A 26493-nucleotide genomic window follows, 5' to 3' on the forward strand; every position below is an offset into this window, starting at 1 on the left:
CTTATTTCCCAATCAGTTTGATTTTAGTTTTCCTGTCCGTATCTTCATGAGTGAAAACCGTGGTGCCTATTTGCCAACCCAGTACAACCGCATTCAATGTTTAGCGTTGCTTGCCCTCAGATTATTTGATTTTTGTTCTCATCATTTTTTGGCTACTTTGGCCAGTGAAGTATTAAATGTACTTTATTTTTCTGTGGAGTGTGAACTGTATCATACGTTGCATGCTTAATTCGTCTAAATGATTTCATTGCTCGTAAAGAACGTTTTCTTTGATTAGACTAGTCGATTTTTGTTTGCAAGTTTTGAATATACATGTACATGTAGGTACATGTATCAAAGTGTGTTTGTTGAAGGAATGTTTATAAACATCATGAATGCACAATTTGTGTATGTTCTGCAAATTCAATGTCAAATGTGAGGCGTTCTGGCAAAATAAGACAGAACTGGGCATAGGCCATAGTGGAGAAAAATGTAAAAAAAATCTAGGTGGCAATGTTTTTTTTTATTTTCAAATTTGTAATCTCTGATACATTGTATGTCTACTTACCCTTTTTGTAAAGAAATTCTATAAAAATCCTGAAAACATGTTTTTAAGGATACAAAATAGGCCTTGTTCATATTAACCACTACAACACATAACTCAAAACTTGGAAGACCTTTTTCTCTGTATTTTACAACGTACTTTTTGGACTTTGGACATTTCAATAAATGCAAAATTTTAACAACAGCCATAACTTGCCAACAGAATGTCCGATTGAAGTGCAACGGACAGTATTGTAAAGAGAATTTTATTCTCTTTCCTACATCGACAAACTCTCATTTCAACCTCTGCCAAGTTGTGTCTCATTTTGCCAGAAAGTCTCACAAATAATCAATTATCCATTTGAAAGATTTTGTCCTTTGCTTACATGGAAATGTAATATGGACTCCAGTGAACAAACAATACTGGAAGATGGCGCGTTTTTAGCACTTTTTTACGCACTTGTTCACACGTGTACACCCAAAGTACGCATCGGCTGTTTTAATTTTAAACCACAGCGTTTTGATTGGTACTACGATGTACATCATTCAGTTTTTTAAGTCTGCATATAAACACATGTACAACATTAGTCTCTAAAACAAGCCACTCTTTGATTTTCTAACCAACAGGATGAGGTGGATGCTGGTGATGCCGCTGCCGTCATTGACACTTGCTGCTTGCAGGAGGCTAAGTACATGCTGGAACACTTCCTCCAACTGACTATCAATAAGGTAGAAAACATTGGTTACAAGGAGAAAATTGGAGGGGCTTACACATGTACCGTACATTTTGAATGCTACTTACAGGGTGCTAATACATGCTGGAACACTTCGTACAAATTACTATCAATAATGCAACATCCATGGGTTAAGGAGAAAAATTGGAGGGGCATATTGAACTTTTGGGAGGCTGAATACATCAAGATAATCGAAATGCAGACAGACACACAGAGATTCCTGGAATTATTATAGTAAGATGTTGACTCACCTAGGCCATTTTTGAAACTTTGGCATTAGCCTCTAGCATTGGCTTCATCTGGGGTCCAAAAACCATTCGTAGCTTTTTAAGCTCGAACATTAATGAAATGACCCCAAATATGGCTCTGTTATACATCATTGGATGCTCCTGTAGCATAAAATGAGCACTTTGAGCTTAACTCTGCAAAGGCAGAGACTTGAAAACACGAAGCTTGCAACCTGAATCCCATTCTGGAGAGGAAACCGTAGTTTCAGAAATGACTCTAGTCGGGTACCTTTCCTCTGCTCTCCAGGGCCAGCATGCCTCTCAGAAGGAATCCCAAGTCAAGGAGTTGGAAGCCAAACTTCACCAGGAGGAGCAGAATAGCTTCCTACAGCAGCAGTTGCTGCAGCATGTTCTGTCAGGTCAGGACCTGGACGTGGAGTTTGACGGCCTGTATATGCACCCAGAGCCGGAGAGCAGCAGTAGTGCCGAGAGCTCAAGGGCGCCCTCCCCTGTCGAATCCAGGTCAGTTGATTTTCATGAAAGAAAAAACAGGGGCACCCCAATAGCAGGCAATATTCTCCTTTTATTGGGAATTACTGGTAGCCCATTGCGCATAGCCCCATTAATGTGGTTCATATACTGGATTTCCTCCGTATATTCAAATGATACCAAATTCATTTCTGTAGCTTAATTTATTTGAAAGATATGACACAGGAACTTTAACAGTGTTCTGCCAAGTTTCGCTACCCTCATTTCGAGAAAAATGGCTTTGAAAAAAAAAAAGACACGCACTGTGCCACCAACGGCAGTGAAAAACGTTCTTCAGTTTTTCCTCTTACTTTGGTATTTTTTTCCCGAACAAAATGCATAGTGTGAATCTTGGATACCTTGGCTACTCAAAAAAACCAACAATTAATATCAAGTTTGTCATGATTTTTGTAGTATTTGACTTTCAGGCGTTGATCGCTCAAAACAAGATTTTGGGGGACATTCCTCATTTTGCCTCAGTAGGTCACAGATGTGCACAAAATCAACCAACTATTTCCCAGTTTCTGGCTTCAGTTGAATTATAACAAAAGTTCATTTCAAGTTGAGCACCATTTGTTCTCCCAAATGGATTTGAGATTTAAACAAAACCCAACTTTTGTAAGCAGATCACAGAGAGGGTTTTGAATAATCCAAAGTTGAATGACTTTTGAAATGAATGTTGAAATGAAATAAACTCTATTTCAATTTTGTACCACCTTCCACATACTGTTCTGTTAGTACCAATCAAGCTTTTCATTTCTACATGTGTGTCTATATCATTGTTCTTAAAGGGTGCTACCATACATGTTCATGTATACATTGTACTGTCTCTTCTAATAAAGCCACTTTTATGTCTGTTTATATATTGTTTTTTCAGTATCACATTCTCTTTCTCACAGTTTGTGTGGTATGTATCTTGTATGTATCCACTGGCTCTTTTCTTGTAAGCTTTGTTTTGGTGCCTTCTTTGTTTGTTCATTTTTCATGGTGTGATAAAATGTTCCAACAAGGAAATAATATACATAAATATAAATAAACCAGGGCTGTGCATTGGAACTGGGTACCCGAGTACCCGACCGTGGAAGTCAGGGATCTGGAACCCGTATCATGGGATCTGGAACCCGTATCAGGGATCTGGAACCCGTATCATGGGATCTGGAACCCGTATCATGGGATCTGGAACCCGTATCTTGGGATCTGGAACCCGTATCATGGGATCTGGAACCCGTATCATGGGATCTGGAACCCGTATCAGGGATCTGGAACCTGTATCATGGGATCTGGAACCCGTATCAGGGATCTGGAACCCGTATCATGGGATCTGGAACTCGTATCATGGGATCTGGAACCCGTATCATGGGATCTGGAACCCGTATCATCATCATGGGATCTGGAACCCGTATCATGGGATCTGGAACCCGTATCCAACTTTACAAATAACTTCTCAGACAATGAAAAAGAAAGGTTGTGAATGTCATTTTCAAAGTGAAAGCTAGGTACATGGTAAAACAAAACATAATTTGTGTGTATGATGCTCGTGAAACTTGCAGCTTTTTCCATAAAGCTGTAGAGCTCACTAGCTGTACACACTTGTATTCATGGTATTCACCGAACAAATGTGGCAATATTACCGTGCAGATCTTTATGAAAAATAAGAACAGCAACTTTTGAGATGTACCAGTAAATTTTGGGGTTGGGTTTCTTTATTGGGTTTTGATCCGTGTTTTGTCAATCTGGTACCTGGTTCCCGTACTACCCGTAAATGTACATGTAGGTAGGCATACACCGCGTTATGGGGAAGTTTTTTATTGTTAGGCAAATTAGGACCGAGTAATGGGGACTTTCTGCTGTCCCCATAGCATTTTCGGTCCCCACAAATACCTTGCACAGACGAGTGTAAGTCCCCACAATTACGGAACAAGAATTTACATACATGTACACACCCCTAAATGCACCGGTAACTGTAAAGTGCAGTCAAAAATGTGTGTGTAGTCAAAATTTGGTACTTCGGCATTAATTTTTTTTCTCAATCCAATGCAAATATCATTGGTGAATGTGTACGTTGTAATGTAACTCCATCTACTTGTTCAATGTACTGATTTGCGCAAAACTTTCAAAAATTGCATGACTTCCAATATACCGGTATGTTTTCGTTACATGCACATGTAGATTGAACGTTGTGATATTATCTTTCTAATTTTGCTTCTTTTTCACTTTTCCCATCCTTTGCTTTTCCTGATTCTCTTGTGACTTGTATTGTCCTTTTCCTACACCAAATTGTGTCTGTTGTATCGTTCTGCCATTTTCATCCATTGTCATTCTCAACTTCCACGGTTCGTTGACATTTCCAAACATCTGTATGTGAACCTGCCTGGCATAAAACAATCGCCATCATGTTGCCTGTTTTGATCTTGCGTTTGTCTTTCACATATTTGGTACTGACTTGTCTTTGCATTGCAAATCTGATCTTATTTGGGAATAACGCATTATGGCATTAATTAATCATTTCAATGTTTTGAATGTGAATGTTAATACATTATCATCCCATTGCTATCTATGTATTGATGTATCAACATTTGATAACATTTTTTTTTTCATCTGCTGTTTTACCCACAATTTTGTCATTTTCAATTTAAAATAAAATTGATACTGTTTTTTTTTTCACCATGCATTTTCTGATTCTGGTTCTGTGCCCAACAATGGTATCGACATTTGCAAAAACGACTCATTTTATCCCGAAACCCCCCCCCCCCAAAAAAAAAATCTGGGTTGTTTTTTCCCATTCCCAACCATGACCTCATTGATCCTGTGTTAATCTTATGTTCATCCTGTGTTAATCGTATGTTAATCCTGCGTTAATCTTATGTTAATCCTGTGTTAATCTTATGTTACTCTTATTTACTCCAACGATCTGACCCCTAATTTCATAATCCGAACTGTTCAACTGACCCGGACTGACACAATCCAACTTTTTATGACGCCATCCATTATCACGTTTTGGCGTGACAAACTTTGAACTTGAACAATCTTAAAAATTGGCTTTAAAAATTTGATTCAATATTTTGACTTTACTAAAAAAACGTACAGTTGGTTTTCAGTTATCATCATCGCCTTATTTGTCCTACTTCTGCTGATGTTCTATGCAGTCAGATGCCTTCTCGTCAAAACTAAAAAGTGAAATGGATTACAACTGAGTGGGGAAGGGGGTTTCCCCCCCCCCCCCCCCATAAGCCATTTGCGAATAACCTATACCCTTTGAGAGTTTAATTTGAATAACACCTGGTACACTGACTTGCTCATAATGCTTGGCACGTGTTATTAACTTTGAATTCTCCAGACCAAAGACATTGTTGCTATATCACATACATGTACTTCAGGGCAAGCTCTTGCATAGTTACATAAGAGACGCTCAGCACCAATACAGTCGAACCCTCTTAAAGGGAAAATACAACATTTGCAAACATCAAAAAATAAAACTACCAAATCATTTTGAAATACCTTGCTGGACTGTTAGTGAATGACAGTGTAAAGCATCCTGTAAAATCATGGCACCCGGTATACTGTCATTTTCAAGAAAAGTGGTATTTTTTTAATCAATTTCCAACGCTGATCGGCCGATCAGCGTTGGAAAAAAACTGGCTTTTTTTCAAATACTGGCCCCAATTGACCATCGCACTTGTTTGCAATCGATTACAAACCTATGAACGGGTACGAGCCAGCTAGACTGGTTCCCTGACCTTACAATTCCCCAATGAATGTAAACTGCTCTGTTTCTTCTTATATGGAGTCAGGGAACCAGACTACAGGAAAATGATTGTTTTTCTTTGTTTTTATAGCATTTTCGAGCCCAAAACCTCAAAAAAGTCAGCGTAACTATATTTGCTTTATATATTTCCAACCCCCCAATTCCATCCATTTCTGAAAATTACAGCAAAAGCAAATGATGTATCAAGAGCACTGTTAATACAAGGTCCTGCTTATAACAAACAAAAATTTAGGTCCCAAGTCTTTGTTTTTTCTTTGTTTTCCAATACTGTTAATACAAGGTACCTGTTATAACAAGGTAATTTGTCAAGTCCCAAGGACCTTGTTATAAAGGTGTTGGACTGTACACTGTTCACAATGGGTGAGAATGGTTTAAAGACTCCAGACCATTGCGGAGCTTGGAGGTTGCTACATTGTAGCATAAAGGCTTGCCCGGAATCACATGATATAGCAACAGTCTCTTTGGTCTGGAAAATTCAAAGTTTATTAAAGGGAATGTACAACATTTGCTTTTGCTGCAATTTTCAGAAATAAATGGATTTGGAGGATTAGTATGTGTTAGCAAATATTGTTAAAGTGACTTGTTTCACATTTTGGACTTGTAGATGTTGGAAAAACCAAGAAAACCATTCATGTTCTTGTAGTCTGGTTCCCAGACCCCACTTAAGATGAAACGGAGAATTTATAGACTTTTGGGAATTGTAAGAGCAGAGAGTCAGTCTAGTAGGCTTGTACCCCTTCACAGTTGTGTAATCAATTGCAAAGAAAACACGGAATAACTAATTATGAAAAATTAGGAGCAGTTTTGAAAAAAAGCCAGTTTTCTCCAACGCTGGTCGGCCGACCAGCGTTAGAAAAATACCATTTTTCTTGAAAATGTCAGCACACCAGGAGCCACGATTTACAGGATGCTTTAGCCTGTCATTCCCTAACAATCCAGCAAGGTATTTAGTGATAATTTGATCATTTCGTTTTGTAATGTTTGCAAATGTTGTATCTTCCCTTTAAATGTGCCAAGTCAGGGCACCAGATAATACTCTGGATTTAATTCACAAATGGCTTATTGTCTTCCTCCTCCCCCCAGTCCCCCCCCCCAAGAAAATCACTGAATAAATAAAGACTGAAAACCATCGAAAATGGCCCTAAAATGGGGTGATACAAAATGTATAACATACATGTAAATACATAAATAAATTGTTTTGCACAACGACCCCCAAGCGCAGAATGATTCCCCCCCCCCCCCCCCCCCCGAAGAAAAAAAACCTAAAATGTATTTGCCTCTCACTCGCTCCCAAAGTTATAGTGTGGCGCTGCCACTGGGTGTGGGTACCGGTTTACATAATGTGAAGTACAGTATGCATGACTAATGTTATTGTCGATGTGCACAAACCTATAGCGTCTTCACATGAGTGTCAGGTGTCATTGGTAGTGCATTCAAATGTCCCTCCCAGTGGTCTCCCCCAACTCTCCCTTTGTAACCGTTGAGGGGGTACTTGTGTGTGGAGTACATTTTAGGGAAGAAATAATTTTCCAGCATTAGGCCAAAAAAAAAAAAATATTCGGTCTCTGGTCAGACCAAAGTTCCGGAATTGACGCGGCCACGCGGCTTTTTTTTTTTTTTTTTTACTTTTTTTTTTTTTTTCTTCAAGCTTGGATTGTACAGACAAGGTGGGTACTATTTTGCTTTTTTGGTGTCCTCATGTACACTGGTGTCCTTAATTTGCCTTGGTGCTTTCGATCATTTGCCTTGGTGCAATTTCCCATTCCTTGGTGCTCTTTGGTAAAAAAAATTGAGGAGGTGCGGAAATAGAGGGCGCTGTTGGAGCTACCGCGGAACATTTCGGGAAAAAAAAAGATCGACGCGCATGATTAAAATCGACGCGCGCGCTGACCAGAGACCGACTTATTTTTTTTTTTGGCCTTACATACCGGGGGGGTACAGTTACAGATTTATTTGGAATAAGGCAAAAAAAACCAAATACACATGTAGTCAGTCTCTGGTCAGCACGAGCCTTGATTTTGATCATGTGCGTCAATCTTTTTTTCCTTCAAATTTTCCGTGGTAGCTACAACAGCGCCCTCTATTGCCGCACTGTGGTACCTCAAATCTCTGTACCAAGGAGCACAGAGGAATGGGGAAATTGCACCAAGGCAAATGATGGAGGGCACCAATGTATAATGAGGATGCAAAATAGTACCCACCTTGTCTGTACAATCCAAGCTTGAAAAAAAAAATTTAAAATTAAAAAAAAAGCTGTCGCCGCATCAATTCCGGAACTTTGGTCTGACCAGAGACCGGCTATTTTTTGGGGGGCCTAATATCACTACACATGCCTAAGGTTTTTATATTTTATTAAGCCTGCCCCTTGGAAAATCATCCAAATGAAAGGAAAATGTAGTAATTTTGAAATTGTATTGGTTATTGGTACAGGACCAAATAATGCATGAAAATTTGAGATTTTTTAAAAGAATTTTGTATATTTGCTAATTATAATACAACATGTACACAAATGTATACTATAAACATAACATTTATTATAAACATGTATTTTCTGTCTTCCCCTGTTTTAATTTTTTTTTAAAGAATGAAACTTCTCCTTATCAGGGAATTTCGTACAAATAATTGTAGGTTTTTATTGTGCAATTATTAGTTCTAAATGTAGCTCAGGGAAAATCAATACAAATTTGTAATTCTGAAATTATGTACAGTATACCGGTACATGTAGTTCATACAGACCATTTCCCTTGTGACGTCACACCGACAGGAAACCGATAGGCAACACAAAGATTTGGGCATCTTTTTCCCATATGATACAGTTATGTCCATACTTAAAACCACTCATACTGCAAGAGAGTAACTGGTATATGCAGTCCTGAAGAGAACAGTTTTCTGAAAGTGTGCATCACTATCCAATATTTATCTGATCATGTAATACCTACAGTATGTCTTTATGATGACAAATGCAGTAACATGTATAATTGAAGCGATATTACAATGTGCCTAGTTGCATGTTGACTATAACTAGAGAGGAATTTGAATAAATGCATAATGTATACAGAGAAATTTTGTGCAGACAAAGTACCAGTATACCGGTACATGTACATGTAGGTACACAAGTTGTGTCCACTTGTTTGCATTGTTGTAGAACTCGTACTGTACTTGGTACTTTTTTCGCACTAATGAGAATGTACTTGTACTTGTGGTAAAGTACTTGCACTGATACTCAATGAAATATTTTCCCCCAGAAAGACTAAAAAAGTGTAGCGGTATATGCAGGATTTTTTTGTTGTTGCACTGTTTTGTAGGTGTGTTTAATGCCTAACTTGACAGCAAAAAGATCTGAGGAACTAGTGTTCACTGCTAAAATGATTTTCTTACGTTTCCTAACATATATTTTTTTCTTGGTCATACTCCCTAAAAAATGTGTATGACAAGAAAATATTTCTTGAAACAAGATTTATTTTCTTATGTGAAAATTATGTGTGCAGAAAATTATGTGTACTCATTGAGATTGCTGGTACTCATGGAAAGTACTCATATTCGTACTCTTATACTTGTTCTCGTACTCTTACACTTCCTCTTATTTGTACTTGTACTTGTACTCCTACTCCTACTTGTACTCCTTCACTTACCTTACTCTTATTAATTTTGTACTTGTACTTGTGGGGGAAAAATGGCCTTGCACTCGTACTGCTACGCCTAGGAAGATGACTCACAGTCGCACTCATGGCAAAGTACAATGTACTGTACCGTACTTTACTCTTATGGAAATTGTGGATAAATGTCTTTTTTTATTTGGCTGGTCTGAGAGGGGCCAGCCTTGTATCCCCTTTGTTTTTTAACTGACTGACTCACTCACTGACTTCCCAACTGTCTGATGACTGGCCGACTGTCACTCACTTGTGAATACATGCAGACTGGTTTGTACATGTATGTATCTCACACAGACTGACTCACTTGTGACTTACAATACAATGTACCGGTATATATGCCCAATGGTTTGGCAGCAACTTTGGGAGAAGCTTTGGGAACAAGTTGCCTATTCATATACATGTACCGGTATGTCATGTATGGTAGCCATGCATCTACATCACATACATTAGTCTTGTGCTGCCTGTGTCATTTACTGTACTATACCCACAATTTTCTTTACCACGTAAACCTTACATTGTACACGTATTTTGTATGCATGTTCCGAGTCTTGTATTAACCGGTATGTTTGTTGTGTTTTCTTTTCTCCCCTGGTCTGATCCCCTTTGCCTTGTGATTGGTGGATTTGCCTGCATGTCTTTGGTGTATGCTGGTTTGTGATTGGCTACAGTGCTAGTACCCAGAATGCATTGCTGAATCATGCTAACCCTGCTTCGTTACCTACTTTTGATTATCACCAACTACCCACAATGCCTGCTTCTCAAATTCCGGTTCGGACAACAAGGGATAAGGTAAGCACATTTAATTTGTTTATTTTTTTAATTTAATATTGTTAATTTTCATTTAATTTTGGCCATCGTACCGGGGGAGCTGGTGGCGATGGGGGGTTGTTTGGGAACCACGATAACTGATATGATCCATATAAGGAGCTGTTGAGCACACGCCACGCGTATCATAGAAATGGCCCGAACAAGGAGTATTAAAATGAAGGAATACAATTCTGGAAGTTTGTTGAGAATGGGGAAAAAGAGGGATAGGCTTGGACAATATTTTAATAATATTGCATAGTGACTATATTTTCTTGATACCAAGCAATACCAAAACGATGTCAAAATACCGAATTTATACCAACGACCTTGGTATGAAATTTCAATACAGTGATTTCCCCTCTTAATTGTGGACTGAAATTTCAGTAAGGGGCCTGGGGCTCAAAACTAGTTAAGGGCTCTCGCCTTCAGCACCTGTCATTATCGATGACCAGACCAACACCACATGACTCTATTGTCCCCTTAACCCTAAAAGGGCCGAGCTGTTATGACTTTTTAGCCTCGAGCCTTGCGCATCTTTTGATACCAAAAACATAAAAATCGGACCACAGGTTGCCGCGCAGCTAAAAAAATTTCCGGCACTATGCGCCGTGAAAACTGAATTTTCCTGTATACGTCGTGTACACAGAGCAGGATTGCCATTCGTACATAACAATAATTAATTAGCCATAATTCCAAAACCCTTTGACCTATAGTCATGAAATTTCTTGGGTATGTTTATGAAGAGTTGCTCCTTGCATGTACCAAGTTTCAAAATTTTGCGTACTCGATGGCCGAGATCTTATTGGGGCAGAATCCCCCCCCCCCTCTTCCCCCCGGCTGAGAGATGGTCAAAATAACCCGGCCCTTTTGGGGTTAATTAGATTATCCTACCGGTACTTAACTGTCACTCGGAGGGAGTGTGGCCTAGTGGTAAGGGTTCATGATCAGAGGGTCAGGGGTTCGAATCCTGTTGCTAGCCATGCGTTGTGTCCTTGGGCAAGCCACTTAATCCCACTTGCCTCTCTCCACCCATGAGTTTTATGGGTACCGGCATCAGTAGGGGAAAACCTGTGATGGGCTGGCATCCCATCCGGGGGGAATAGAAACATTCTCAGTCGTTTCGTGGCAGTGAAACCAGAGATAAATGCCGGCCTGATGGGCCATAATGCTCGTGGCTGACTTAGCATGTTTACCTTACGTCTTGTTCAGGCGCGACGTCGCACAGCTACACCCGAGGAGCTCCTGTACGCAGGCCCCAAGGATCCTGTCACTGCTGATGCGACTATCCTCCTCCCATTGATGGAATCTAATGAACCATCGGGGGATGACTCTAGTCTGTCGGATACCGGTACCGTCATCATACCACCGCCGAGATTGACTGCAGCCAGAAGAGAAAGAGACATGCTATCAAGGTAAGGAGCTATCTCATTAAAACTGTATAGGATCGTTTGCATTTATCCCAAAATTACATAATTAAATATATTATGTGTTCTTGTGGGTTTTTTTTTCTTCAACCATGTAGGCCAGGCCAGCGTATCGAGTCTCCATCCTTGCGAAGGAAGCTACATACCATCCTACATCAACCTCAACCAGTTACATACTCCACTCCGGCTAGCTCGGTGTAAGTACAAGTGTTAAACAATACATGACTAGCTCTATGTAGGTACATGTACAAGTAATATGCAATACATGTACATGACTTGGTCTATGTACATGTAGGTACAAGTACGATAATACAATACATGACAAGTGAATTTATCTTCAAGCAAATTTGAATCCTTGATCCTGATTGGTTGATCCATGGTAAAAACAGTGTGATATTATACCTAATTGTACAGTCCGTGTACTCTGTGTATTGGGCTATTCAAAGATGCGAGCGACATTCCAGCTGTATGCGCTAAACCGCCAAAAGGTTCATGTAAAGTGTGCTAGTTTAAACTTTACTGTACGTCAAGTTTGCTTGAGATAAATTTGTTATCCCGCTCGCGCTCAAAAAACACAGAAAATGTAGTGCGTCTGATGTGTGCCACATACAACCAGGCCTGGTAGTACGTTAGACACAGACGCATTACATTATGCCATGTTCGACTCGCGCTCGCGTGATAACTAATATAGTCTGGGTACAAGTCGTCAGGAAAAGACTTTAATTTACGGTAATTTTTTGACATCAAATGAAGCAACTTTACTAACTACATCAACTACATCGATATCGAGTCCCATCTGAGTAGTTTGTGAATTTTGTCTCACAATCACATTATGAGTAAAAAAAAAACCAAACCCAAATGGCAGGACCAATTTTTGAATGAAGTTTTGCCTGTAGCACTTTCAAAATCTAGGATATGAAAGCCCAATGAATGAGCTTTCGTTTAGTACAAGAATCATTCAAATCACTCATGTGTTGTGTTATGCAACATTTCCTAGTGTTTTAAATTCTTGTTATAAGTTACCGTGTGTGATTCTTATTCTTTCTGTAGTGAGCACACCCCGGATCCCTCCCCGCCCAGCTCCCCTCCTCCCACAAAAGGCCGAAGTGATAACGTCTTCTCACGACTCACGCAGAGTAACTCACCTGCTGCAGCTCGCAATGGAAGGTGAGTCCAGTCTTTCTTTAATAGCCATGGCTACCTTGTCTGAGTCGTGTGTTATGGTACATGGGTTTGAACTCTGACGGGGAAAATGATGCTTGTGTTCTTGGGCAAGACACTTCAGCACAATTCCCTCTCCACCCAGGAGTGTAGATGGGTACCTGTTAGGGTAGAGACCAGATTACACTAATCTCAAGCTGCTACAGTGCTTTTCTAATTGGGTTAGGGTTGTGCTGAATGTACCAAATATTCAAATATTCGACCTGCAACCGAATATATACGAATATTGTTTTAAATTGAAATCTTCAAATTTAACTGTATATTAGTTGCATGGTTTTATTATTTGAAAATGCCACACTTTTGTCCAAAGCCATTTTGCCATGATTGAAAGCTTCCATGAAGAACATTAGCTCAAATATCTCTATAAAATCTGTCAAATGTCAGCCATTCTGCTACGCAGTCTTTATCATGTTTATATTTTAATAGTTTCTGTGTCAATTTGCAGATGCAAATCCTTATCCTCGGCAAGTTTAAGCTGTTGCATGTTAAACTTTATCTGTGCAGTTTGAGTATTTGAATATTCGATCAAGTCTGAGTTACAATAATCGAATAGTAAATTATTCGAAAGACACAGTCCTTAATTGGGTACTTGTTCGGATTTCTTCAATCTTCAGTAAACATGGTGAAGAAGTTTGTTTGTGGGATGACCTGTAAAGTCAAGATTTATGAATGGGAATGTTTAGAGCTTGATGAAATTCACTTACATATACTGTGAAATTTGAGGTAAAAATTTTGCTCTAGCAAGGCACTTAATTAGCGGCGAAAAATCTAAGTGCGTCACGTTAGGGGCCGCGCAACGTTAATGTGCGCGCCACGTTAGGAAACATCAACAATATTAATTGAAACAAACAAACTTCATGAAAGCAAGTGGTCTACAATGTATATAATATTCAGACACAATTTGTTCATCTATAGAGCTGAGAATTTCAAATTTTTCGAAAGGAATTTGTACAAATTTCATGTAGATTGTATATATTTGACTGTCAAATTCACTGATTCCGTTTTACTCCCAATAATGCCTTACAGTAAACAAACAGATGAGGATGATGAGTAAGTGGCAACAAAGAATCGTATGCATGGAGTATTTTTGATTTTCACTGATCTATTTTACATAACAGACAAGTCAAAGCACTGGCTAAATTTGTACTACATGTAAAAAGAGTGGATCAAAGGCTGTTTAACTGTGAAGTTCTGCAGCCTTTTAGATGTTTAAACAAAGAAATGACAAGGATTGTACATTGATTGATAGTGGTTCTTTATTATCGTGCATCGTTTATTCTTTTCTTCATTTTGTGTTTCCGTCATAATTGCAGATAAACATACATGTACATGTACATGTTTGTACATTGCCTATACTTGTGTTCAGTGTGCTTGCGCTGTTTCTCATTGGCTGTTTAAATTACATGTGCATTGTTGAGTAGAAGGCTGTTACATTGTGTACATTTCATAATTACAATTGTGCTGTTATTTCTTTTCAAAATGTAAGTCTTGTGTACTTTTTTCTTAACAAAATTGCTGCTTTTAATATCCTTCAGCTACAATGTACATGTACAAACCATGTATTGCATGATACTGTATGCTCTAGCTGCATTATTGTACATTTGAAATTTTACTGTGTTAAAATTGCTAGAGTGCCTACAGTATCTTATTTAGGTAAATGTATGCGCAGTATACAAATGTACATCCTCAAGCTTTTTGAAGAAAAGAATTTGAATTTATAAAAAACAAACCTATTAATGAAATATGTTAATGAATAAGTCAGACATTGCTTTGTTTTGTTTTTTTGAGATTTTTTTCCAGTTTGATGTTGAGTTGTGATATTGTACATTGTAGGCCTACTTGTTTGATTGTGCTTGTGTGCCTTTTTGAAGGTTCAAAATCGTTTCTCAAATTATTATATTATTATTAGTTTTGTTAAAGCATTTTTTCCCCTTTTTCTTACATTTCGTTTTCTATCACTTCTTTGTGTAGCACTCACATTGAGTGGCCCTTAAAGGTAATATACACAATTTGCAAACATCAAAAAACAAAATTACCAAATTATTATGAAATACATATCGGTACATCTACCATGCTTGACTGTAAATGAATAACAGTCTCAAGCATCCTTGTGAAATCATGGCATCTGGTGTACTGCCATTTCAAGAACAGTGAAATGTTTGTATCAATTTCCAACGATGGTTAACCGACCATGGTTGGGAAGAACTGACTTACATGTACCTTTTCGAATATTGCCCTCAATTTACCAAATTTAGTTTGTCCATATTTTGTTTGCAATCGGTTACACGTCCGTGAATGGGTGTGAACCAACTAGTCTGGTTCCCTGACCTGACAATTCTCTGATGTCTATAACTTGCTCTGTTTTGGCTGAAGTAGGGTCAGGGAACCAGACTATAAGAACAGCTTTTCTTTTCTTGGATTTTCATGCATCTATGAACACAAAACTTTAAAGAGTCCAGTTCAACAATATTTGCTATGAAATACAAACCCCAAATCCATCCATTTCTGAAAATTACAGCAAAAGCAAATGTTGTATATTACCTTTACATAGGGCCTTGTGACTCTCATAAAAAAGGTGGACTGTGAAAAGCACTTTTTTGCTGTTCACGTCATGGCTCACTTCAACTTTCTCGTAGTGATATAGTGACATATACTTCCCTTTATTTTTAGAGGAATAATCAATCCAGTTGCAGCCAAACCACAAGGCAAGGCTCCGTTGGTCTGTACATACACTGCTGAAGGGCACACCAAAGCTGTGCTGTCCGTACAAGCTACAAACGACCTCCTATTCAGTGGATCAAAAGGTAAGAAAAAAGTCTAGAATTTGGGCGATTCACAATGCAGTGCGCTACCAAGAGTTTGCCACGGAGAGTTCATTTTTCCCAGTGCATTGTGGGAGATGGTCGACAAGTTCGCAGGTGCATTTGAAATTGTTTGTTTTTCCAGTCAGTTGTTTCGTAAGGGTATGATTCGAGTATATGTTTGCCCCTTTCTTTTCTTTTATCAATATGGCGTTTGTTGTAAGGGGCAGAACGCCATATGCCCCAATCTAGAACAAATTAGCTCAAGTTGTCTACTGACACTCTTTCAAATAGGTCATGTTTTGTCAACCGTAAACTTGAAAAATTGACTCTCCATGACAACTCTTGGTGGGGCACTGCATTGTGAATCGCCCAAATTGAGACTTTGTCTTTTAACATTCTTGTCTTTTCTTCAAAACTAGAGACTATTTTTTTGTGTTTCCAAAAATGTCATTGGATTGTTCATTTGTAATTGTGGAGTCAGGTTCGCGCAGTGGTTACTTTCCTCGTCTTCTACTGCTGTGGCCCGGGTTTGAGTCCTGCCCTGGTCCTCATGTGGATTGGGTTTTCAGTCCCTACCTGATTCCGTGGGTTTTTCCCCAGAATATTCTTCTGGGGTTTTCCTCCCACCTCTAAAACTGACATTTCTTCTCATTGTCTACTTCTTACGGGCTTCTTCATTAGGCTTTTGAGCTACAGTGATCAAGGCACTTATGGAAATCCTCAGTTTCATTACAAGAAAGATATGAGTAAATACATAATAAGCAATAAACACTACCAAAACGTAAAAAAAAATAATCCTCTTTCTTACATAATGTGTGTGTCAAGATGCAAGTTTTGGCAAAATCTGTTGCCAACCATGGCTTGGATTTATGCCCTTTTGGCAGCCAATACAAATGGCGGCCAATGTTTACAAATGAAAGAAAGGTCTATAAGGGTGCAGGCTGGTAAGTAGGCCCAAATTGCCTCGCCGGCCAAATCACCATTTGCATGCCCTCAAATTCTCTGCTATTTGAGCATTTTGTGGGCCATGAACTGGAAGGGTTTGGAAACAAGAAGGTTGGAAGCCTTAAACACGACTGTGAGCTTGTGTTTCTATTCAATTTGGATGAAATTTAGAGCCCTAAAATTGCTCTATTTTGCAATGGAGCACAGGCATCATTTATCAAAATGGCGATAGGCCACAGGACTACTTTTAGGGATGTTTATCTCTGGATGGAAATTTCTCCCGAAAGTCAGCGGTTTACCAATAGAAATTCGAACAGAAACTGAAAGATGATGAAATAAGCTTTAATTCGATGTTTGTCTCAAACCCCTTGGAGAGTTGTAAGTATTGTTTTCCAAATTTCTGGAAGTGGGAGTGATTATCACTGGAGTCTATGGCAGTGAATACTGGTCTACAACCATACGTCCAGTATCCAATGCAGATGGCGAAGGCAAAGTGGAAAGTGTTGTACTTGCTCCACATTTTTATCATCAACATGACTGTTTTGGTTTTTTATTGGTTTTTTTGGTAAAATTTACAGATCGAACAGTGAAGATTTGGAAGCTAGAGACTGGCCAAGAACTGTCCACCCTGTCTGGACATCCCAACAATGTTGGTACCGTCCGATATAGCGAGGAAAGAGGCTTGGTGTTCAGTGTGTCGACGGCATACATACGCGTGTGGGATATCAGGGAACCTAGCAAATGTATTAAAACATTAAGGTAAGGGGTCAACGTAAAAATTATCAGTGATAACTTGCAAAAAGTTTGGGGTCAGGTTCCCCCCCCCCCCCTTTTTTTTTAAATGACTTGTGACTCAGACTCGGCTCTGACTCGAATCTCGACATTCATGACTTGGACTCAGCTCAAAGGACTCGGATTAGGCCCAAAAGGACTCGGTCTCTGACTCGCCACAGAGAACTTGAACTTGAATTAAATATCATTGGACTTGGACTCAGACCCAACAATGAAGAATTGGTCTCAGTCTTGAGGTTTTGAGGACTCATTACAAATCTGCGTCTTACTGAATTAGTCTAACTTCTTGGTTATGTATGAATACAGCTCCTCAGGACATGTCTTAGACAGTGCAGCTGGTAGCAGTTCATCACGCACCGTTGCCATGCCAGCAGGCGAGACACAAATCAATGATATCGCTGTCAACAAAACCGGCACCAGACTATACGCTGCAGCAGGGAACATCATCAGAGTCTGGTCACTGACCAAGTGAGTTCAATATATACATAAGGCCAAAAAAAAAGTCTCCGGTTTCTGGTAGGGAACTTTTTTTTTTTTTCAAATGTTGGCTGATGACTGCAAATGGTGCCCGACTTAATTTAGTGCAAAATATATGGGAGTCCAGAGGGGCCACATAAAGCTTATACTCGAACGTAACCCCTCCTAAAAACATGTTAAAATTGTGCAGCAGCAGGATTCCAGTCAAACCAGTGAGTTTTGGCAGTTACATAGACGGACTGAAAATTCCAGCTGTCCTATATGCCAACATTGTGGTTACTCTGAAAAATACTATGGTTACTCTTAAACTTGACTGTTGTCCTATGTATTTAAATTAGCATTACTCTTTGCAGGAAGAATCATTACTATTTTGTAGTCTGTAAAGTTGGCATCTCTGCGTTGAAAAAAAAAAACTTTTGCCGACGTGCATGGCTACGGAGGAGAATTTTTTTTTGGCCTAAGATACAACCATATTTTTTTTTTCTCATAATGTATCTCAGTAAGGATATACACTGTCTTGCTATTTTGTTTCACCACAAAAAAAAATATAGATATTATTCTGAAATTGCTATTATTCTAAGCAAACAAAGTATAGAGTTATTCAATTTTGGGTGTGAACCCCCCCCCAAAAAATAAGGCCTACCGGTACCTTTTAGTTGTTACAAAATATCTTGACCAATTTTGAATTATTTGTCCAACATCAACATGCATGGTAGTCTGGTTCCTGACATAGCCAAGAAAAAAAGGAATAGTCTTTACGGTAAAACCCTAAAAATTAGGGTAAAACCCTAAAAATAATGCAGGTAGGTACAATATACGTTTTAAAATAATTTTACTTTGTAACTTTTTGTGTTTGTCTGCAGATCCTTTTATAATTACAACAATGTAGGTGGTGTACTTTGTGGTTCCTTTAACTGTATTCTGTGTTATCTGTTTTTGTGTTTCAACCAATAACACACACAAAAATCACACAGTGAAGACGTTGTTAAATTTCAAAATATGCATAGTATACATGTGTACTCTTTTAAATTTGTGGCCAAATGTGGAAAAAAAGTTTAAGGTTGGCATTTTGACCTAAAACATCCAGGTAGGTTGGGTTACCGTAAACACACAAATCAATTTTGGCCTAATGTTAGGACAACATGCACTAGTTTACTCATTGGGATTGCACATCTTTATTAAAGCATCTCAGTTAAGTAAGACAAAACTAGGATTTGTTTTCCCCCCCCACAGTTTTCAGTCCATCTGCAAACTCTTTGGCGGACCCTCGGCGGCCATTATGTGCGTTGCCGTGGATACCCAGGAGGACTGTGATTATGTGTTTGCAGGATCCAAAGATCACTACATCAAGGTAAAGGCTGGGCCATACCTCATTTCATTGCGACTTAAGACTTTGCCTTAACAATTCATTCCGCACCGACATTTTGCATATTGTATGAGCTGGGGCCGATTTCACGAAATGCTAAGACGCGTATTAAACTCATATTAACTCGGGAATCATCCTATGTTCCATTTCACCAAACTTAAGACGTGTTCAACACAGATACGCCGCTGCAAATACCATCTCAGTTCCCTGCGGAGTATAAAGATCGATGATGCCATTTCGGTGCACAGCAATAACAAAAATAATCTCTGCCCTCACAGGCACCCAATGTACTCCTGGATGGGGAGAAGCAATGAGTGACAGAGTGCCTTGCCCAAGGGCACACGCACCATAACCCCAGGCTGGACTCAAACCCACAACCTGCAGAATTACCATGAGGCCACGGCACTCTGAATGCACTCTGATTCCAAATATTTCTATTGTGCTATTATACATACAGGTGTTTGAGGTTCCAAGTGCTGCCACGGGTTGTTTAACGGCCAAGCATAACCTGGACCCACCTCACTATGACGGTATTCAGTCTATTGCCATCAGTAAACAGCTGCTGTTCAGTGGATCACGCGATGCATGCATAAAGAAATGGGACCTGGAGAAAAAACAGCAAGTCAAGGTAAAACTAGAAATGTGTTTGTGGACAAACACAAGCTGTTTCGGATATTTGAAATACTCTGTGCATGTGATGAACAATTAGTGACATCACTACAAATGTCACCTATAAACACAGCACATTATACGCACATATCAAGTTACAACCAAATGGAACATATAAATCTGTAGATATATAGGCCTTTAATAGAAAAGTGCCCCTTTAATGGATGTCACATGGCATTTGATGATGCCATCACTTGAATTTTCATCTGTAACACATCCAGGTATGGGTACATCAAGTAACAATCCAATCAGACCTATGGGTCTTTAGATATAGGCCTTAGAAATTGCCCTTTACATGTTATGTGACATACGTCACATGACATGTGATGACGTCATGATGACGTCACTTCAATTTCCATCTGTAACACAACATCGGGAAGCATCTCCGGCTGCTGGTCTTAGTGTGTGCCAAGTCTAAAGTCAATCAGACATATGAAAGTGCCAACGTGTATGGTTCGAAGAAAAACGTGTACAAAACCTATGGGGAAAATGTGCATCTTTAATGTGACGTAACCTGACACCTGATAGTGCCAAAGTAGACTGGTAGAAGAAAACCGTGTACAAAACATATGGGGGAATGACTGAAAGAGGAGAAAGAAAAAAAAGGGAAAAAAAATCTTAACAAAAACAAGAGCTGTTTCGGTGTGTACACCGAAACAGCTAATAAAAAACATCAAATTTCTTCATTCAGTTTTTCAATATGATCTCTTGTACTTTAACCCTAACCCTCCATGCTATGTTGGCTAGAAACCCTGCCAAACGCAGCAACATGCAACACTTGTTAAATGGACGAGCCTGCTCAGTGTAGCAAGTTCCAGTAGGTCAATAGTCTCCTGGCCACACTGCCTATATGATAGAGTCTGTGGTCACCAAATGCAGCAGGATACAACTGTGGCATTGTTCAGTGGGACTTAGCTCTCATTGTCTCAGAACTGGCCATTAATGCACTGATGTTGATAGCTGAATGCATCAAAGTGCACCAGACTTTTCCACCTGATGCACTGTGTTTCGTCTGGCTGGGTTAGGGTTTACGTTAGAATAATATGAATCATTTTGAGTCGAAAAAGTAGATTAAACTATGTTGTTGCATATGCACGTATAAATTTGCCATACTATTAAATATGTGGGACCTCAACCCTATGTAAAGTCTGGGTGCTCCATTTTTCAGAATACTGTAAAACAAGGTAGTTGATGGCACTGATATAGTACTCCTATACTTTGAACCGGTATGTGTTGTACTTGCAAGACAAAAAAAATCCCCATCCTTGTTATTTGTGGAAAAGTATAACTCAGATTTGTACAGGTTTGCCTTGTACACTTCCTAGATTTGTGGTATTCGCAAAATTCTTGCACCAGTGTTGTGGTCAAGGACTTTTATCTATAACACGTCCCTGTTTATATACCTTCAAAGTTTCAACCCAATCAGACTTGTACTTTAGAAGATACTGCCGAGTCCAAAGCCACGAAGTAGCACTGACATCTGAGTACTTGACCCTTGAGAAGGAGTACAGGTACCCAAGACTAAGTACTCGGACCTTTGAGTACAAGTTTTGTGAACCAAGTCTGAGTACTTGCACCTCCGAGTACCAACTGTACGAGTACACGGACTTCCAAGTACAAGTTTTTCATGGAGTACCCACATGAAAACAATTAAGATCTCAAGTAATGAATTGAAAATGAAACCACAAATTCAGCAACGTAGATGTTAAGAATTACTTTTAGGCATCAATACAACTGAGCATGTGTGTCTCCAAATGATGAAAATGGCGCGGGTGGAAATACATGTACGTATGCGTATGCTACAAAATGTCTGCCGCGTCCGATATAACAGCCAGTTTTTTTCGTCTTTTTTTGACAACGGTAAGACATTAGGTTAGTTTCATTTCAACCAGACCTTTGAAATTGAATAAGTAAACAATCCAAAACAAAAACATTCCTAGGATTTCAGGCCATAATGCCCCTTTAAAATGGTAACACTTCTTTTAACTCTTGTCTCTAACCTTCCTCTCCAGACTATCAACAGTGCCCACAAGGACTGGATCTGTGCACTAGATTTCTTGCCAGGACGTGACATTCTACTCAGCGGCTGCCGCGGAGGCTACCTCAAGCTGTGGCACATATGGGATTGCTCGCTTATTGGAGAAATGAAAGCACACACGAGTCCCATTAATTCCATAGCAACCAACGAAACGCACATATTCACAGCTTCCAGGTTAGTTACATTAATTGTTTTTTTTTTTCAGTTATTTTTTCTCCTATTATATCTGGGCAGATCTGATACACACTTTATTTTGTCAGTAAAAATCTTGCTGACTTTTTTGACACCACTTTCTCCAAAATGGCTTCCACATTTGTGAGGCGTTCTGACAAAATGAGAAAGAACTGGGCAGAGTTCGGAACGAGGGTTTGTAGGTATTAGGAAAAAGAATAAAATTCTCTTTACAATACTGTTTGTTGTACTTCAATCGGACAATCTGTTGACAATGTTCAGCTGTTAAAAAGTTCACATTTATCAACATGTCAAAAAAGTAAGAAACTGAGAAAAAGCTTGCTTTGCTTTGAGAAAAATGTATATCTTCTCGTCGGTGAAGGGCAAAACCTAATTTGATTTATATCACCCCGACGCAAAATTCCATCTTATAATAGTTTATGCGGTACCCGCTGCTATGTACATCAGATTCGAACCGGCCAACCGATCCCGTTAGCTCGGTGGTCGAGTGGTAAGACATCTGCACTAGAAAGCAGGAGGTCGTGGGTTCGAGTCCCACCCGAGTGATTTTTTCCAACTTTCACTCGGGAGGTAACACACTGAGTATACAGTGTTTAAAAAAACGTCGGTGAAGGGCAAAACCTACCGGTAATTTGATTTATATCTTCTCAGTTGAAATTTTGACAGGTTAGATTGTTAATATTCTGCTTCAGATTTTTTTTGGTCATATTGTTGATCCTTGAATCAGCAAAAATATTTTAATTTTTTTTTGCAAGTGGTTTCCGTTACCTCAAGTATCGTGATATGAATGAATGTTGCATTGAGAATGATGTATTTATTAGTATGAAAAGCTCTGTTATCTGAAAGAACAGAATGTTTTATCTGACATGAAAAATGAAAAAGAAATTAAGAACTGACCAGATTTGTGTTTTTCTCTTTCTCTCAAATTTATTTTCAAAAACATTTCTGTGTTAAATCTAAAAACAATTTTGTTCAACTTTCGAACTGCATTCTTTCATCACTTTCCAATTTTAACCAACATGGAAATTATTTTATCAAATGAACTGGATTTATTTTCTTTTACGTTGCATGAACAACTTTTATTTATTGATTTTGCTGCGATTGTTTTTATTACTTGTGCTTTAATTCAAAATTATGCAACACTAGCAATGTCATAAAAGTATGGACCTACAATCCAAAGAGCGTGCATCGGCGTTCCTACACACTAATGGACAAGTCACGTTTGCATGTAAAATGGCATAGCCTCTCCAGTCTTAGTGAAATATGAAACAAATTCTTGTTCTTGAAACAAACCCTTGTAAATGTCAACAGTTTTAAAAATGAGGACTTGTACATAATTTTATTTGAAAAAATGTGGGTATGTGCATGTTATCAGCCTTTAGAATATATTTTTTTCCCAAGATGCATGATACATACTTGTACATGTATGAACATGTACATGTACAACAGTTCAAAAATGACTAAATGTAGCATTAAGGAGACACGGTATTATAATTTCTTCGCACGATGGGAGACATTGGTCATTAGGGAGACATTTTCATGTCTCCCTTATGTCACAGCCCCCTTTAGAGGCCAAATTTTAATGTCGCAATTAGGTTATATTTGTTGCTCATGGTCTATTAAATTAGTAAACATACTGAAATTCGTGGGAAAAAGACAAGGGAATATTGGGTTAGGGCACATTTTTAAGTTTGAAAAATTTTGTGCACCAGTCTATGGGGATGTCTCCCAAATGTCCAATCCAGGGTAATACTACTACTACTAATAATGTGTTTATATAGCGCTTTATACCAACGGTCTCCAAGCGCTTTACAGTTATTACCCCTGTTCATCAGGCCATGAGACCAGTTTTTGCAGCAGCTCGAGATCAGCGCATTCTAGGCTCTACCTTTACAGATACCCATTTATACTCCAGGGTGGAGAGAAACAATTGTAGTAAAGTATCTTGCCGAAGCACACTATCAGCATGTTCCCTGTCAGGGTTCGAACTCACGCATCACGGCACGTGAGTCGAACACCGTAACCATTGGACCACAGTGCTCCAAAACATGCATCTTCAAGCATGTGGATTTGTTTTTTTACTGGGTGAAAGGATCTATGTTTTTGCACGTCTAAGGTCGTTTACATAAAAGTGCTGTTAACAGAAAGTGGAAATGAAAAGTGTATGGCATATTGCAAAGTACATGTAGTAATTATTGATACATTGGAGGAAAACGGCTCGTTATTATGTAATTTATCCGCAAAAATTCGAAAGGTTTATAGGGTAATGTCATATACATGTAGCCACGATCTACATGTATAATGTTATATTAACTACCCGTGCATTGTTGGTCAGAATGCGGGTTCATTGCGCAATATTTTGGAAAAGATCTCCGTGGCTTTGCAGCGCAGCCCAGTGTCGCTTTGTCTGAGTATCATCCGTTGTTCAACGGAGACTGCACACTTTAGCTCCACAGCCAACACCTGTTATACATTGTACCAGGTACATGTACCATACACTGAATGTGTGTAGTACAAATTTAAGCGACTCTGCACGCTAGCCAATTGGAGCTGTTGATTGGTAAATTTGCTGCTGTGTTTTCGTTAATACAACGGGTAACCGAAGACCCGATAGAGGGCACCTGCTGAATGTTCAGAATCTGGAGGTCAAGACACAGTGATGTTTTGCATTATAAATTAATAGTTGAATCTGCACAGATATCATAAACGCTTGCTTTAATTGCTACATGTACATGTACATGTACTTGTATGTTTTCTACTATTACATGTACATGTAGTATGTGTCGCTCTTGTGGCTCTACCATTGATTAGGCACATCACGCACAGTTTAAACTGTCCCATTGAAACCAACACAATCTACCGGTAACTTATTCCAAATCCGTGCGGAAATCTGTTACCGTGCACGGTGCAAAATGGCTCTGTCATGTTTACACTGTGCATTTGCATGATTATTTCTTGCATTACACAGTGCAAAATGGCTCTGTCATATTTACACTGTGCATTTGCATGATTATTTCTTGCATTTACATAATTATGTACACGCTAATGCAAGTGTTGGTGCTAGTACTCTCAAATTAAATTCAGATTTGATCTGTTTTCATGCTTGACTACTTTGACATGGAGTTTGAACCAATATACACTGGATAATATACTTTGATTGAACAACAGCTACACGTATTATTTGAAACTTGTACTGATAGAATACTATTTTTTGTTCTTCATAATCTAATACCTAACAACTAACATATAACCTCACTGCATATTATTTTGCCACACCCTCCTCCCCTTTCTTTCCTACTCCGCCAATCCTAATATCTAAACAGCGATCGCACTGTCAGTGTGTGGAAGCCCCAAGGTACGCCAGAGATTCCCGCCAAGGAGAACGGACTCGACAGCTAACAGTGCAACTATGAACACCTGAGCTAGTCTTCCGCAGTTGGAATACCCATCTGGACCTAGTTTATAGACAACACAAGTTTGGGCTCCGTGCGCGAACAAGAGAGGGCACTTTTTGACCATTCGCGAGAGGCCTGTGAACAGGACACCACATGCGCGTACGTATACGCGCGTGCATAGTGCGAAGTACGCACCACTGATTCGATTCTGAATGTATTGTTGATGTACCCTAACGTGGCGCGGCCCCTAACGTGGCGCACTTTGATTTTTCACCTGTAGCGCCTAGCTAGAGCAATAGTTTTAACTGAAATTTCACAGAAAGTGAAATTTCATCAAGTTCTAAACACTCCCGTTCATAAATTGCGAGTTTATTTACCCGCTACAAAGTTTAAAGAAAAATTATTTTGGCGTGATTTTCCGATTTTATTTTCAAGTGCAAAGTGAAACCTTTGAAAATGCCCCGAAAAATAAGAAAATAATTTTCTGACAAACATCTGGCTGGGTATGTAAGTAGAAATAATAATGATTTATCAGAATTTATCAAGTTTACAGAAATTCTTAAATGTTAATTTGGAATTTTCCGAGATTTATTTAAGTGCGCCACGTTAGGGAACACTCCGCCAATTTGTGCCCAATTTCCGGACGCCACCGTTTTTTAATTTCGGCTTAAATGTTATGAAACCGAAATTGTTCACGGAGGTTAAATAGCAAGCATTAATAAGGTAAAAGTACCAGTATTTTACTGCATGAATGTGAGGTTTGTCAACAAAGAGGTTTGGCAACACTACACGAGGAAAGTTGGGTAAGCTTCGAAGTGCGCCACGTTAGGGAACACGACTATACACAAAGCCATTTCGGCAATACGTTTGAATTGTCACTCCTAGTGGTCTCCCCAGCTCTCCCTTTCTTATCATGGGGGTATTTGTGCCCGG

At 39.1% G+C, this 26493-nt stretch overlaps 1 protein-coding gene across 2 annotated transcripts in view; it reads left to right on the top strand.

Moving 5' to 3' along the window:
* LOC119725847 (kinesin-like protein KIF21A) overlaps positions 1–25845 on the top strand; it is a 63553-nt gene extending 37708 nt beyond the window's left edge. Inside the window, exons 20-32 of one of the 2 annotated variants that reach the window (XM_038197439.1) lie at positions 1150–1251; positions 1791–2005; positions 10099–10219; positions 11447–11649; positions 11760–11858; positions 12712–12828; positions 15553–15686; positions 17210–17390; positions 17730–17891; positions 19134–19251; positions 19724–19894; positions 21948–22147; positions 25489–25845. In XM_038197439.1, coding sequence (XP_038053367.1) covers positions 1150–1251; positions 1791–2005; positions 10099–10219; positions 11447–11649; positions 11760–11858; positions 12712–12828; positions 15553–15686; positions 17210–17390; positions 17730–17891; positions 19134–19251; positions 19724–19894; positions 21948–22147; positions 25489–25564 — 1899 coding nt within the window. In that variant the 3' untranslated portion in view covers positions 25565–25845. Of the gene's footprint in view, positions 1–1149; positions 1252–1790; positions 2006–10098; positions 10220–11446; positions 11650–11759; positions 11859–12711; positions 12829–13908; positions 13952–15552; positions 15687–17209; positions 17391–17729; positions 17892–19133; positions 19252–19723; positions 19895–21947; positions 22148–25488 lie in introns of those variants that run through there. The other variant, XM_038197440.1, reaches the window with a different exon arrangement.
* The last annotated feature ends 648 nt before the right edge of the window (positions 25846–26493 follow it).

The sequence above is a fragment of the Patiria miniata genome, unplaced genomic scaffold (assembly GCF_015706575.1).
Source record: "Patiria miniata isolate m_02_andy unplaced genomic scaffold, ASM1570657v1 HiC_scaffold_19, whole genome shotgun sequence".
NCBI lineage: Eukaryota > Metazoa > Echinodermata > Asteroidea > Valvatida > Asterinidae > Patiria > Patiria miniata.